General features: G+C 49.6%; 1 protein-coding gene and 1 long non-coding RNA gene across 5 annotated transcripts in view; one reads left to right on the forward strand and one right to left on the reverse strand.

The window, feature by feature from the left end:
* The window catches only part of STAG3 (STAG3 cohesin complex component), a 52,985-nt gene extending 45,667 nt beyond the window's left edge, over positions 1–7,318 (reverse strand). For 2 of the 3 annotated variants that reach the window (XM_072996522.2, XM_072996520.2), the window contains exons 1-7: positions 7,193–7,318; positions 6,899–7,052; positions 6,561–6,698; positions 2,660–2,756; positions 2,200–2,276; positions 1,896–2,100; positions 1,657–1,808 (exon numbers count right to left, since the gene is read on the reverse strand). In XM_072996522.2, the coding sequence (XP_072852623.2) occupies positions 1,657–1,808; positions 1,896–2,100; positions 2,200–2,276; positions 2,660–2,756; positions 6,561–6,698; positions 6,899–7,052; positions 7,193–7,257 (888 nt within the window). In that variant the 5' untranslated portion in view covers positions 7,258–7,318. The remainder of the gene's footprint in view (positions 1–1,656; positions 1,809–1,895; positions 2,101–2,199; positions 2,277–2,659; positions 2,757–6,560; positions 6,699–6,898; positions 7,053–7,192) is intronic. The other variant, XM_072996521.2, reaches the window with a different exon arrangement.
* Positions 7,319–7,343: 25 nt separating this feature from the next.
* On the forward strand, positions 7,344–9,952 carry LOC140706442 (uncharacterized). Of its 2 annotated transcripts, XR_012086066.2 has the most exons (4): positions 7,344–8,552; positions 9,248–9,384; positions 9,636–9,708; positions 9,801–9,952. It is a non-coding gene; the product is annotated as an uncharacterized LOC140706442 (long non-coding RNA). The 2 variants fall into 2 exon arrangements; XR_012086065.2 differs by lacking the exon at positions 7,344–8,552 and having other exon boundaries at positions 8,572–9,384.
* The last annotated feature ends 5,533 nt before the right edge of the window (positions 9,953–15,485 follow it).

Raw genomic sequence — 15,485 nt, forward strand, 5'->3', positions numbered from 1 at the left:
ATTGCAATTATAGCTCTGGGGTAAAAACTATTGAGAAAACGTGTGGTCCGAGTCTTAATTGTTCTATATCTTCTGTCAGATGGTAACAGTTCAAAAAAGTTATAAGCAGGATGGGAAGAGTCTCTCAGGATGCTGTGTGATTTCCTTAGACAGCGGAATGTGAAGATGTCATCCAGGGTTGGTGGCTGGAGCCCGATGATATTCTGGGCAATTTTAATGGTTCTCTGTAGAGCTTTTTTGTCCACTACAGAGCTACTCCCAAACCATGCCAGAATGCCATAGGTTAGGACACTCTCAACGGTGCTACGATAGTATGACAGAAGTAAATGCTGAGATAAATTTAACTTGCCGAGCATTCTCAGGAAATACAGCCTCTTCTGTGCCTTCTTCATTAGCATGTTGGCATTTATAGTCCATGAGAGGTCCTCTGAGATGTAAGTACCCAGAAATTTAAAACTACCAACTCTCTCCACTTCCTCACCGTTTATGTACAGTGGTAAATGTACATTTCTCTTCCTCCTAAAATCAATTATGAGTTCCTTAGTTTTTTTGATGTTAAGTGTGAGATGATTTTCTTTACAGCAAAGTATCAACCTTTGTACTTCCTTTCTATAAGCAGACTCATTGTTCTTATTTATGAGCCCCACCACTGTCGTATCATCCTCAAATTTAATAATTGCATTGGTGTTATACAGTGGGGTGCAATCATGTGTGTACAGGGAATAGAGGAAGGGACTTAGCACACAGCTCTGGGGAGCTCCTGTACTTAGTACCAGGGTAGAAGAATGGTGAGATCCCATCCTTACTGACTGTGGCCTATCTGTCAGAAAATCCTTTATCCACATGCAGATCTCCTGAGGTAATCCCAGGTTGATCATTTTAAAAAACAACCTATTTGGTAGAACGGTATTAAAAGCAGAGCTATAATCCACAAACAACAGCCTCGCATAAGTTCCCTGTTGTTCTAAGTGGCTCAATACAGTATGGAGTACAATAGACACAGCATCATCAGTAGATCTATTTCTCCTGTATGCAAATTGCCATGGGTCCAAAGAAGGTGGAAGACTAGCCTTAATGTAATCCAGCAACAATCTCTCAAATTTTCTATGTTTACTTAGTGGATTTTCTTCTTGCTACTAAAATAAATCCTAAAATGATAATTAGCAGATTCATAAGAGTGGAAAAAACCATTCAAGTCATCTGACTGAACCCCCTGATCAATGCAGAACATTGGGAGCTAAAGCATCCACTGAGAAAACTATCCAGTGTCTGACTCAAGAGACTGATAAACAATTAAACTTCTCTCCTAGTCTATTTTCTTTAAGAAAGATAAACCATGGTCAATGAAAGAAAAATGGATGAGTCTTTTGTCTAGAAGAGCAGGCAATCCAGAGGAGACAAGGAAAGGTCAAAAAAGTGGAAAGGATAATGGGCCTGCTTAACGAGTTGGCCAAGGGAAGTAACCGAACTTAAAGAACATTCGTCCCCCAAGAGGAAAGCCAGCTGGCACCAAAGCAGTGTCTTACAGAGTAAAATGCCTTGGCGCTCTGGTTCTTGGCTTCCCAAAAATATCTGCCTGCCCAGGCAATGTTGGCCCAATGCAGGACTGCTGCCATCCGTCCAAAGGACCCAGCAAGCTTCTGCCTCCCAACTCACCTCCTTGCGCTGCTCCAACAACCCTTCCAGCTTTTCCGGGGCCCTCCGGCTTAGTCCCTTGGCCCGCTCGGCCTCATACTGCCGCTGACAGTTCTCTTTCTGCATGCTGACGCTCAGAGCCACGTGCACGAGGCCAGTCATCAGTTTCATGGCTAGCAGGAAAGAGAGGGAACAGCATGAGCCTTCCTAAATCCCTCAGAGCGAGCCAGGGTCTTGATCTCTCCCTCTTACTGTCCTACCTGCCAAGGTGCTGGTGTGGCGGAAGGCGCGAACTTGAGAGTCAGACATGCCAGTCAGCAGAGCAATGAGACTGTCCATTAAAAACCCATCATAGATGACACCATACTGGGCATGGTGCACAAGAACTGTCATCAGTTCACAGAAACCCATCTGGAACCGTCGCCATGCTGGGGTGCTTAGGGATAGCGGGTACTCAGCTGACTCCTGGGAAGAGGGAAGAGTCAGACAAAGCCACCCGGCTGTCACCAAGAACACTGCTTGGATTTAGTTTCCTTGGGAGTCACTCCCTGCCTCAGTGCTCACCTCATCAAAGGATTCTGTCAGCTGCTGGATGATCTCTGAGTTCTGGAGTCCTCTGAGCATCTCTATGGTCACTACACCTGTCAAAGAGAGGCAGCCAAGTGACAGTAATCCGCCCCAGCCTCCCAGGACTCCACCAGGGCAGCAAGGGAGTTAAGGGATTGGCAGCAAGCATTTGCCAGACCCCCAAAAGGCAGCATGGAAGGTGCCAAGAGGTTCCTCACATCCCCTCCTCTGCCATCGTCCCAACATCCCAAATTAAAAAACAAGCCCTGCCACAAGGGTCTACGTCTATTGTTACACCCAGAACCATTTGCTTCTTAGGCAGATAACATACCCTCCCCCGAAAAGAAGTGAGAAGCAAGGGGAAAACGGGAGGCGCTCAAGGACCACACTGGCTATGCTTTCGATTCCATGGTGACAGCAGGCTGGCCCAAGAGGCCTGACCACACTCCAAACTCACCTCTGCAGCCACAGGAGCGAACAAGGAAGTTGAACAGCTCCAGGAAGCCAGACTCCTGCTCCTTCTTGTAGCTTCCCAGCCAATCGTCAACTACAGCCTGTAGCAATCGGGAGAGGAAAGCGGAAAACAAAAGGACAAGCACACATTCAGGAGTGAAAGGGAACCCAAACCTCTCAGGAACACGAACTCAGTTTTACAGTGTTATCCATGATCAGGTGGGCAAAAAAGGGGGGGGAATACTGGGGCATTTTAAGGGCCTGTTTCTGCAACAGCTGCCCTAGGGTCACAGTCTCCTTCTCCCAAAGCAAGGGCTGGGGCAGCGCTTGGTTTTCTTCCTGTGGGGTGGACTCGAAGGGAGAGAAGGGTGACCAGCACAAAAGTAGGAGGACCCTCAACGATTCCTCCCAGGCATGGGAAGGGGGCCCTCCAGGCTGACCAGTGCTGGGGGCCAGGGCTTCCACGGAGGAAGCCTGGCAGGCCACCTTTCTCTGGGGAGGCTGACCCTCTCCTCAGCAGCCCCTAGCCAGGGTGAAGGGGTGACACCATCCCAGGCACAATGAGGCTGAGACTTCTTCTTTTTTTACATTAATTGATAAAAAAAGGAAATTACAAATAACAGAAATAAAACTAAAATACAAATTCAATAGTAACCAATATCAATTTGTGCCACTTGTCACCCCATTCTTCTCCAAAAATATATTGACCCTTCTGCTGGCATATAGCTTTTCCCCTTCAAAAGGTCATAATCCAAGTACAAATTCTATGCATCTTTGAAATCATTAGACTTTACCACTCCTCTTCTAATTTTCATTTCGCATGTCAACTTATTAACTGCTAAGCTCCACATTTCTTTATACCAATCTTCAAGATTAATTGGTCACTTTTACTATCCTTTGCAAATATTAATCTTGCTACCATAACAATTATAACAACTCTTTCTGGCCTTTTTCAAGTGATCGTTGTTAGTTATATTCAGGAGGGCAATACAGTGGTGCCTCTCTTAACGATTACCTCGTTAAATGACGAATCCGCTTGACGGTGAGTTTTTTGCAATTGCAAAACGATGTTTCAATGGCCAAAAATCGCTTTGCGATGATCGGTTCCCTGCTTCGGGAACCGATTCTTCACATTATGACGATCTGAAAACAGCTGATCGTCGGGTTTCAAAATGGCCACCTACTATGCAAAATGGCTCCCCACTGTTTTTAGGAGGCATTTTTCGCTTTACAGACCCCGGAAAATGGCCGCCCTATGGAGGACCTTTGCTGGACGATTAGGTATTTAGCCCATTGGAACGCATTGAACCAGTTTACAATGCATTTCAATGGGTTTTTTATTTTCGCTTGATGATTTTGTTCTACAGTGATTTTGCTGGAATGGCTTATCCTCGTCAAGCAAGGCACCACTGTACTTGGCAATATCTGAATACTGTATCTAAAACTGTTTCTAATTTCCTTAAAAACCATGCCCATTCTTTCTTATTTCACAATTCCACCATATGCATATAGGTCCCTTTTACCTTTTTGCATCTCCAGCATTGAGATGCTATATTTTTATTTTATTCAATCTTCCTGGAGTTAAATACCTTCTCCAAGCTACCTTTGAACAATTTTCTTATATCCTTATAGACATTTTCTTCATTATTCTTTATGACCATCATATTCCAGTCTCTTCTTTTGTGTGTTTAGTCGTTTAGTCGTGTCCGACTCTTCGTGACCCCATGGACCAGAGCACGCCAGGCCCTCCTGTCTTCTACTGCCTCCCGGAGTTGTGTCAGGTTCATGTTGGTTGCTTCGCAGACACTGTCCAGCCATCTCATCCTCGGTCGTCCCCTTCTCCTCTTGCCATCACACCTTCCTAACATCAAGGTTTTTTCCAAGGACTCTTTTCTTCTCATGAGATGGCCAAAGTACTGGAGCCTCAGCTTCAGGATCTGTCCTTCAGGTGAGCATTCAGGGTTGATTTCCTTTAGAACTGATACGTTTGTTCTCCTTGCAGTCCAGGGGATTCTCAAGAGCCTCCTCCAGCACCACAATTCAAAGGCATCAATTCTTCGGCGGTCTGCTTTCTTTATGGTCCAGCTCTCACTTCCATACATCACGACAAGAAAAACCATAGCTTTGACTATTCGGACTTTTGTTGCCAAGGTGATGTCTCTACTTTTTAAGATGCTGTCAAGATTTGTCATCGCTTTCCTCCCAAGAAGAAGGCGCCTTTTAATTTCAGGGCTGCTGTCTCCATCTGAAGTAATCATGGAGCCCAGGAAGATAAAATCTGACACTGCCTCCATATCTTCCCCTTCTATTTCCCAGGAGGTGATGGGACCAGTGGCCATGATCTTAGTTTTTTTGATGTTGAGTTTCAGACCATTTTTTGCACTCTCCTCTTTCACTCTCATTACAAGGTTCTTTAATTCCTCCTCACTTTCTGCCATCAGAGTGGTATCATCTGCATATCGGAGGTTGTTGATATTTCTTCCGGCAATCTTAATTCCGGCTTGGGTTTCTTCCAGTCCAGCCTTCCGCATGATGTATTCTGCATATAAGTTAAATAAGCTGGGGGACAATATACAGCCTTGCCGTACTCCTTTCCCAATTTTGAACCACTCAGTTGTTCCATGACCAGTTCTAACTGTTGCTTCCTGTCCCACATATAGGTTTCTCAGGAGACAGATAAAGTGGTCAGGCACTCCCATTTCTTTAAGAACTTGCCATAGTTTGCTGTGGTCCACACAGTCAAAGGCTTTCGCATAGTCAATGAAGCAGAAGTAGATATTTTTCTGGAACTCTCTGGCTTTCTCCATAATCCAGCGCAAGTTAGCAATTTGGTCTCGAGTTCCTCTGTCTCTTCTTTTACCTCTTCTTTAAAATCCTCCTGCCACTGATATTTTATCATTATTTGATCGGATCTTGAATGAGTAACATTTTATAAATTACAGTGGTGCCTCGCTAGACAGTTACCCTGCATGAGTTTTTTCGCTAGACACTGGCTTTTTGTGATCGCTATAGCAATTCGCAAAACAGTGATTCCTATGGGGGAATTTGGCTGGACAATGTTTGGTCCCTGCTTCGCAAACCGATTTTCGCTAGACAACGATTTTGACAGCTCCCTCCGTGCTCGCAAACAGATGTTTTCGGGACCTAAGCTTCGCAAGACAGCGATTTAAACAGTTGATCGGCAGTTCGCAAAGCAGCTTTCCTATGGCTGATCTTCGCTAGACAACGATGATTCTTCCCCATTGGAACGCATTAAACCGGCTTCAATGCATTCCAATTGGGAAACGCTTTTCGCTAGACAATGATTTCGCTAAACAGCGATTTCAGTAGAACATATTATCATTGTCTAGTGAGGCACCACTGTATACTGTTCCGTTTCTTTTACTTCCTTCAATAATCTCCTCAAATTTTGTCAATTTTCAAATCTCTTTTTTTTTCTTGTCCACTCTCTAGTCCAACTTTCCATTTGGAGTATAGTTAACCAAGATATTCACTCTTCCCCAAAAATTTCCTTTAGACTATTTTCAGCTTTTAACATTTTCATTAAGCTCTGTACTGTATTTCCCCTTTCTCTATTAATACTTCTTAAAGTTTATTTTTAAGACTTCTGGGGAAGCTGTGGACCTCCACACTTTCTAATAACGGTGAGATACGTGGGCTCCAGCACAATCATCAGAAAAGGGTTAGTTATTCTCTTGATTTCCTCCACAATTTTTTCGTTAAAGAAGAGGCCCTCCATTCTCTCAGGATACCATGACGTTTCCCGTTCCTTCCATATCTTATAATATCTGGCATATGCCTACATGGGGGCTTCTTTGGGGTCAGAGGTAGGGGTGAGTAGGCAGCCCAACTCTCCGGGTCGGTGGAGGGGGGGCAAAGAGAGGGGGTGGAAGGGTCTCCTTCACCTGCGTGGCGCTCCGGCCCGAAGCCACCGCCTCGAAGAGGGCGCCGTCGGGCCCCGGGCGACCCAGGGCATCCGCCGCCGCCGCTGCCGCCGTCGGGGCCTTCTTTTCGGGAGCCGCTTTCCGGGCCCGCTTGGCCGCCTACGGGAGAGAGAGAACGGGAGGCGCCCGGGCGGGGGGGGGGGGGTCACTCCAATCTGGCCGGCCGGCCTGAGGGGGAGGGGGTGGGCCGAGGGCGGCGGGCCCCACCCTCACCCCAGGCGGGCAAGGGGGCCCACCGGTCCGTGGGTCAGTCGCCCGCCCGCCCGCCCGTCCCCCCAAGACGGGCCCCTCCGCCCTACCGGGCTCGGCCTGGGGGCGCCCCGGGGGCCGGCCCGCCTCTTCCGTCCCCCTTCCTTGGCGACCGGCGCCGCCCCCTCGAAGTCACTGCCCGAGCCAGAAGACGACGACGACGCCTCCTCCTCCTCTGCCGCCGTCCGGGCGCTGCTGGGCCCCCTGCGGGACGAGGAGCGGAGCCTGAGGGACGGGCGGAGGACGGGACGGACGGGCGGCCCGCCTGGCAGGTCGGTCGGTCCGGCCCTCCCGCGCATACCGCCCTCACCGCTCCCTCCCTCCCTCCCTCGGCCGCGACTCACGAGGAGGCCGACACGGCCCGGCGGCTCCTCAGCGACCGCTGCGGCGTCAAGGAGGACGACGACATGGCCGGGGAGTGGCGGCGGGGGGGGGCCCGCGGCGAGACCGGGCTCTGGACACGGGCGAGGGTCTGCCGTGAGGGAACGAAGCCCGGAAAGGGCCGCCGCCGCCGCCGCCGCCGCCTCCCCTTTTCCCTCCCCTCCCCCTCTCGCCCTTCCCTCGTGAGGCGCCTGCCGGAGAACTCTGGGCGGGAAAAGCGTCGCGGCCGCGGCCACGCCCACCCGGCGCATGCCCGGCACGCTCCCTCGTGCCCCTGCCGCCCGCGTGCCGGTCACGCGGCTGCGCCTCCCGGGAGGGGGGGGGGCCGCTGGGAAGTGTAGTTCCGCGGGGCTTCCCCTTCTGCGCCCCGGCCCTCCCGAGGACTGCAACTCCCAGCGCCGAAGGGGGTAGCGGGCGCGACGCTGGCGCTTCAAGCAGCCGGCGCGGTCTCCGGGGGGGAAGGGGCCCCGCCGGGTTTGTGGGGCGGCCGACCGCGGCCCTCGAGGTCGGAGGGAAGACGGGAGGCTGAGGCGAGGGCGAGGAAAGGAATAGGGGAAACGCCTTCCCAGCCGCCCCTTCCCGGCTTCCTTCCCAGCCTGGCCCCGAGGGAGCCCCGCCGCCCCCACTAAGAATCTCTGTTATTGGTGGGTAAATTTAACTTAAGCTGGAAAAGGAACCTCAAGGGGATGAAAGGAGGAGGCGTGGAAGAAGGAGAGGAGGGTGAGAATTGCAGCAGTTTAAGGTACAGGAGGAGGTCTCTTGCACCAAAACTACCCAGGATGCAGTGAATATTTCCATGTGGACAGAAGCAGTCATCTAAATGCACAAATGGCTTGATTGCCCCAATTAAGCCTGACCCAGCCTGGGATACCTTCTCTGTCCATGCATGTGTTTTGTGCCGTCAAGTAGGAACCAAATTATACCAGCCCTAATAGAGCTTTCAAGGTAACAGATATTTTAAAAGGTGGTTTTAGGAGGTCTCCTCCCCCAGTCTGCTTCCATGGCTGAGCAGGATTTGAGTTTTCAGACGGGAGAGACTCTTCTGGGAGTCATTGTGCTCCCACCGGCAGATTCCTCCAGCAAGGATTAACCCGGAACATCTGAATCTGCTTCCGCTGGATTGTGGAGCCTCAGATGGTGACATATCTCCCGAATGGAAGGTGGCCTTGGACACAGGCAATCGGCAGGCCTGCTCCAACCCCAAGAGCGAGTGTCAGGTTGAAAGTCAAGACTGGCAGCTGCCTTTCAACAGACAGTTCCTCACGAGGAGGTCCTGCTTCTGCTGAGAAATTCTGCTCAATCTCCTCCAACATATTGTTGCTGGTAGTAACAGTTTATTTTATAAAGATCCCCATCATAGAGTTTGCCCTTCACTTTTCTACAATATCCCCAGATCTCAGCAGCATGTTTTTGAGTGTACGGGGTAGCCTTTCCTGGAGACATATTTAGCCCTATTTTGAGCAGAACCTCTGAAATCAGTGGGGCCAATAGAGGGACAGGCTATATGGCAATTCCACAGATCTCCTGAGGAGTGTTCTGACTATGACTAAACGATGATCCAGCCTGTGAGACTGCTTTACAGGACTCATTGGAATCCCCATTCAAATCTAGAGCAACCTCCAGGATGAATGTGCCCTCTGAGAGAGAGAGCTCCATTTGGGAGCAAGCAAATGAGGTTTCCATTTTAGGTCAAGAATCCTTTTGGCAAGCCAGGAAGCTGCCTCCTCTGGAGCAAGACTCTGGTTCCATCTAGCTCAGCTGGACTGTGTTGATTACTGGAGGCATTCAAGAGAAAACTAGACAACCATAGAATCATGAAGTTGGAAGGGGCCTAGAAGGCCATCAAGTCCAACTCCCTCCTCAATTTAGGAATACAAATCAAAGGATATCTGCCAGGTGGCTGTCGCTTAACTTTCTCTAGAATGCCTCCAAGGTAGGAACACTCACCACCTCCTCTCAAGGTCATGGGTTCCACTGTCCTACTGCTCTAACAGGATGTTTTTCTTGATAATCAACAGAAATCTGGCTTCCTGTAACTTAAGACCATGGTTGCGTGTCCTGCACTCTGGGATGATTGAGAACAGATCCTGGCCCTCCTCTGTATGACTCTTTGAAGAGTGCCATCCTAGCTCCCCTCAGTCTTCTTTTCTCAAGGGTAAACATAACCAGTTTTTTTCAGTCTTTCATTCCAGGGTTTGGTTTTCATCCTCCTGATCATCCTTGTTGCCCTCCTTTGAACTTGTTCCAGTTTGTTAGCATCCTTCTTGATGTGTGGTGCCCAGAACTGGTCAGAGTACTCAAGATTAGGGCTAGCCAGTGCCGAATAGAGGGGAACTAGTACCTTGTGGGATTTGGAGACTATATTTTTATTAATGCCGCCTAAAATAGCATTTGTCTTTTTTGTAGCCACATCACACTGTTCAGCTTGTGATCTACGACGATTCCAAGGTCCTTCTCACTCGTAGTATTGCTGATCCAGGTATCCTCCATCTTGTCTGTGTGTTTGGTTTCTTTGTCTGCGATGCAGGACCTTGCACTTATCCCTGTTGAATTTCATTCTCTTGTTTTCAGCCCAGTGCTCAAGCCTATCTGGATCATTTTGAATTTTTCCTCCTGTCTTCCATGGTATTAGCTATTCCGGTTTTGTGTCATCCACAAATTTGATTAGCATTCTCTACATCCCTTAATACAGATCGTTAATAAAATTAAAATGTTGAAATGCACTGGGCTACCATCTATCAGATCTGCTTTTATTTGATTTGCATTTAACACAGGTTGAATTTGATGGCCTTTTGGCCGCTTCCATGATTCTATGATTCCACGCTGTCTTCAGAGTTTCAGGCAGGGAGGGTTCGTGCTCACTCCAGTCCCACTTGCAGACACTTGGGAGAGAAACTGTATCTTCTGCACACTCATCAGTTGCTTTAGGGCCCCTGCCTGGGATTGCCTCTTTTTCTGCTCTTGGGGCAAAAAGGGAGGAAAAAGCCACTGCCGTTAAGCCTGCAGGTGACTGGGATGACGACAGCATGTTTTTCTTGGCTGAAGGACCGGTCCTTCTTGCCTTCTAGTAATTCTGGAGAAATGGTATTTCCATATCATGTTCGTATCTTTGATGACAAGTTGTATGTTTCTGAGGCATTCTTCAGTCAGCCTCTGCACAACACAGATAATTCTTGCCTGGGGTGTTTGTAATATGAGTTCAACCAACTTGTTGGTAGAGTCTTCATTTATTTGTATAATTCTCTGAATGCAAATATCCTGTACATTCACTCCAATGAAGATTTCAGAACTGCTACATGTGAATTAAGAGGTATGTGTGTGTGTGAGAGAGGGGGGAGTCAGGGAGCAGCTATTAAAATGATTCAGGACAGGGTGAAATATAGTGGGGGGTGACAGCTACAACATTTTGTGAGAGGGAAGGGCAAGAGGACATTGTTTGCCCCTAAGCTATCCCCAGATTTAAACAGCTTGCATAGCCTTGGTGTCAGCCCCCCTGGGCTGAATGTACTGCTGCTCAATGCCAGATCTGTAAAGGGGAAAACGACAGCCATCCAGGACTTGATCCTTCAGGGGCAGGCCTATCCAGCTTGCATTTCAGAGACTTGGTTGGTTGAGGCTGGGGGTGTCAATCTCAACCAGATTTGCCCACCAGAATCTTTTGTGCAGCAGCAGGCAAGACCTGGGGGATGGGAAGATGGCATTGCAGTGGTCTGTCATGAGTTTATCTTCCTCACCAGATGTCACGTCCACAAGTTTTCTGGGTTCAAATGTATGTATTTGAAAGTGGGAGCCCAGGACAGAATAGGGATTCTGTTGGTGTAGGGCCCACTATGCTGCTCAACGGTAACTTCCTTCCTGGGCTAGCTGGTCTCAGGGGTGGAGTTGGAATCTCTTTGGTTTGTTGTGCTGGGGGACATCGACATCCATGCTGAGGCAAAAGAGTGACCTAGGACTTCATGTCCTCCGTAATGACCATTGGTCTGTTCAAATTGTATCTGCCCCCACCCATGCTACAGGGCACACTTTAGACCTGGCTTTCTGTAGTGGGGTAGATGTTGGTGATATGGGTGTGGAGGAACTGTCTGTAGTTCTGTTATTACGGACAGCTCATTATCTGGTGGGGTTTAGACTCACTGGAACTCAGAGCCTCTGCAGGAGTGCAAGCCAGTTAATTTGCTCCATCAGTGTGGATGATGTAGCCGCTCCCAGGCAAACCAACAGGAATTCCTGCAGCTGAATTCTGAGCTAGCTGGCGCTTTGGAACAATTTCAAAGGAGACCTGTGCACAACACATCACAGCTTATTTGTTTATTTTTATTTTATTAGATTTATACCCCGCCCATCTAGACCAAAGGTCTACTCTGAGTGGCATGTTGTTTATTGATCTGTCTGGTTCTTATTATTTTATTTCTTTATATAAATTGTTTTCCTATTGTATTTGCTTTATTTGTCTGTTAACTGCCCAGAGTAGTGCCTTGCAATAACTGGGCAGTATAAAAATGGATTAAATCAATGAAAAATTAAAAAAATAATCCAACAGGGAGATTGCCAGCTCTTCAGCCACCACAGCCAGACTGTCTTTGTCCAAGGGAGGCCACCACTAATGATCCAGAGAAAGGGGCTGAAAGTGCTCCAAGCCACTGAGGCCACTTGGGCATGAAGAGGAAGTGTTGGAACAAGAAACGCCCCTAAGGGGCACACCTCCTTCTTCCGAAGGGGTGTGTGTGAAGCTGTCCTTGCGACGGGATGTCCACTCAGCCCCTGGCCTGGAGGATGGCCGGCCGGCAGTGCTGGCCTTGCTTCTCCTGACGGCAATGGGCTCTCTAGCAGGCCCCACTCCAGCTCACCGCTGCCCCGTCAAGGTTCTTCTCTCACGCTGGCTTCCAGGTCCAAAGTAAATGGCAAGATAGAATGTACCTGTGCAGTTCAGGTGTGCCTCACGTGCCAGCAGGGATGAAGACCCGGAGGCCTCCCGGGGGGGGGGGGTAGACATGGCCTGTGCTCGACAACATTCCAGCCAGCTGGTTCACGGGGCTTCCCACGGCCCTTGCAGGCGGCCTCATCCTGCAAAGCCGGCTCCGTTGGCGTTGCTCTCTTTGCCGAGGTGCGCCTTGCATGGGCTTTGTCTCTCAGACCTCATGGAACCTTTGTGCCACAATTTCCCCTGCATCCCCCCTCTCTCCCCCCCCCCCCCATAAATGATAAGGCTAAATTTCCGCAGAGGATTCCCCACCTTTGCCCCTGGCCACACAGGTGGAGGGATTTCTGCTTTGATTCCACAAGTGCTCACTTTCTTCCTGTTGGTGAGGAAATAGTTCCAAATGTTTCAAGTGGAAATTCAGAGTGCGGTGGAGTTCTGCTGAACTCTCTTGCCTGTGTTGTGGCAAAGTGTAAGCGGCCACAATCCTCATCGCACATGTCCACGCCCACCCACCCCCGGCTTCTGCTAGAACAGGCAACAATCCAGTCCTGCAGCCCCTGCCCTCCCTTCTCCTGGGGTGTGCGTGTGTGTTAAATCTTCCTCCTAAGTCTCAGCAAAGGGGTGTGTGCGCGTGGAACGGACACAAGTGAGGCTTTGAATGGCAAAGACGAAAGAAGGGTTTGGACTGAGATGAAGTAGCTCTCAGGTCAGCAAGTGGGGTTTGGATGGAAACGTCTGACCTCCCTCCAAAACAAAGCCTGTATGGAGCAGAGCGGGCAGACGAAAACCCTAGGAAGAGAATCAGCTCCCAGGTAGAAAGAGAGCCTTGCGTTCGAGCCGCTGTAATAATGGAGAGAGAAGGGAGCCATCCCGACAGCGACTTTGTCTCACTCTTGGAGGTCGCAGGTGCAGCGATGCGGGTGCTGAGCCTCCAAGCCCTGCTTCCTTTGTTGCCAGTCGCTGGCAACTTCCTTCTTTTACAGTATGTACAGTACCTGTGGAGGAAATGGTAGCCTGAGCCTTGGGTTGCTTGTGGAAGGATGTGTCCTTATGGCAGGGAGAGTAATGCGCGGTGGAGGGGGGGAAGAGAGTCAGGGAATAGCCCCCAGTATTGTTCAGGGCATGGGAAGAGATGGGGGGGGGGAAGCAACTTCAGCATATGATGTAAGAGGGGAGGACAAGAAGGCCCTGTGCTGTTCATGAATTTACACCATTTGGGCAGCCTTGGTGACAGGACGCCCGGGCCGAAAGTGCTGCGGCTCCATGTCAGGGAAGGCAACAGCCATCCGAGACCCAGGCCTGCGCGCACACGCTGTTCTGGTTTGCATTACAGACACCTGGTTGAATGAGGTGAGGATCAGGCCCATACTGGGCAAACAGTTAAGATGCCTTTCCTGATTTTTCTGCCTAAATCTGGCTTCTTGTAGCTTAAGCCCATTATTACGTGTCCTGCACTCTGCGGTGATCGAAAACAGATCTTCCCCTCCTTTGTATAACTGCCTTTCAAGTATTTGAAAAATGCTATCTTATCTCCCCTCCGTCTTCTTTTCCCAAGGCAAAACATGCCCAGTTCTTTCAGTTTTTCCTCATAGAGCTCAATTTCCAGCCCCCTGATCGTCCTTGCCGTCCTCTGAACGTACTCCAGTTTGTCTGCATCCTTCTTAAAGTGTGGTGACCCGAACGGAACACAGTGCCTTAGATAAGGCCTAAAAGGTTCCCTTGACATTGAGTCCAGTCGTGTCCAACTCTATTGAGTCCAGTCGTGTCCGTGCTCATCCCCATCTCCAAGCCGTAGAGCCAGTGTTTGTCCATAGACCGTTTCCGTGGTCACGTGGCCAGCGCGACTAAACACGGAACGCCATGACCTTCCCACCATGGTGGTACTTATTTATCTACTTGCATTTTTACATGCTTTCGAACGGCTAGTTTGGTAGGAGCTGGGACAAGTGACGGGAGCTCACTCCGTCGCCTGGATTCGATCTTACGACTGCTGGTCTTCTGACCTTGCGGCACAGAGGCTTCTGCGGTTTAATCCACAGCACCACCACGTCCCTAGATGAGGCCTAGCCAGTGCCAAATAGAGGGGAACTCGTAGCTCATGGGATTTGGTGACTATACTTCTGTTAATACTGCCTAAAATACCATTGGTCTTTTTGCATCCCACAGGGACGTGGTGGTGCTGTGGGCTAAACTGCAGAAGCCTGTGCTGCAGGGTCAGAAGACCAGCAGTCGAAAGGTCGAATCCATGCGACGGAGTGAGCTCCCACCGCTTTGTCCCAGATCCTCATCAACCTAGCCATTCGAAAGCATGTAAAAAATGCAAGTAGGTAAATAGGGACCACCTCGGTGGGAAGGTAAAACGGTGTTCCCTAGTCATGCTGGCCACGTGACAACAGAAACTGTCTTTCGACAAGCGCTGGCTCTACGGCTTGCATACGGGATGAGCACCGCCCTCTAGAGTCGGAAACGACTGGACTAAAAATGTCAAGGGGAACCTTTACCCTTTTGCAGCCACATCACACTGTTGGCTTATATTGAGCTTGTGATCTTCATTCATCTTCCAGTATTATCTGTTGTTCTGTTTTAATTTGTCTCATCGTAGGATTCTCAAGGTACAAATATTCAGAGGTTATTTACATTGCTTACCGCTGCATGGTACCCTAACCCAAACCATAACAAAAATTGATTTAAGCATCACTGCCTTTGACTGTGAAAGATCCTCTTGCATCATCACCTTCCACTAGCACAACTGCTACCCAGTAGTTGCCTCCCAGAAGTTTCTCTGCCCCTATCGTCTTTGCAGCTCTTTCTTCCCTTCTGCTGACATGACCCTTAACTCCTGTTGAGGGTCTGGGGCCTCTCCTGGGAGTGACCCTCTTGAGTGACCCTGCCAGGAATCCAGACTCACTGTGGAGTCTGGCCTCCTGATGGCATTGCTCTGGGCTCCTTGGTCACACTCAGAGGCCCTTATGGCGTGGAGGCTGCCCTCCGCTGTGATAAAGGGCTGCCCTTTAAGGTGCTGTGAGTCTTTGTTGTTTTTGTTTTCAAAGCATTTTCAGAATCTGAAGGCTGGGTGAGGATCAGCCATTCCTGATTAGTTGACCATCATTTGGGGCTCAAGGCCAGGATCAGGGCGAAAAGATCCCGGAGGTCCTCAGTCTGAGGGAGCTGTGCCAGTCGGGGAGAAGGCATGACTAGCCGGGAGAGGGATCTTTTTTTGTGACGGGTCCAGGTCCAGCAGGTGTGGGAGTGGGGAGGCACGAGGCCAGCCGCCAGCTGAAACCACCCATCTCGGCTCTGATTTCACCACTTTTTTCTTTTTTAAAAATTAAATG

Source organism: Pogona vitticeps, chromosome 4 (assembly GCF_051106095.1).
Source record: "Pogona vitticeps strain Pit_001003342236 chromosome 4, PviZW2.1, whole genome shotgun sequence".
Classification (NCBI taxonomy): domain Eukaryota; kingdom Metazoa; phylum Chordata; class Lepidosauria; order Squamata; family Agamidae; genus Pogona; species Pogona vitticeps.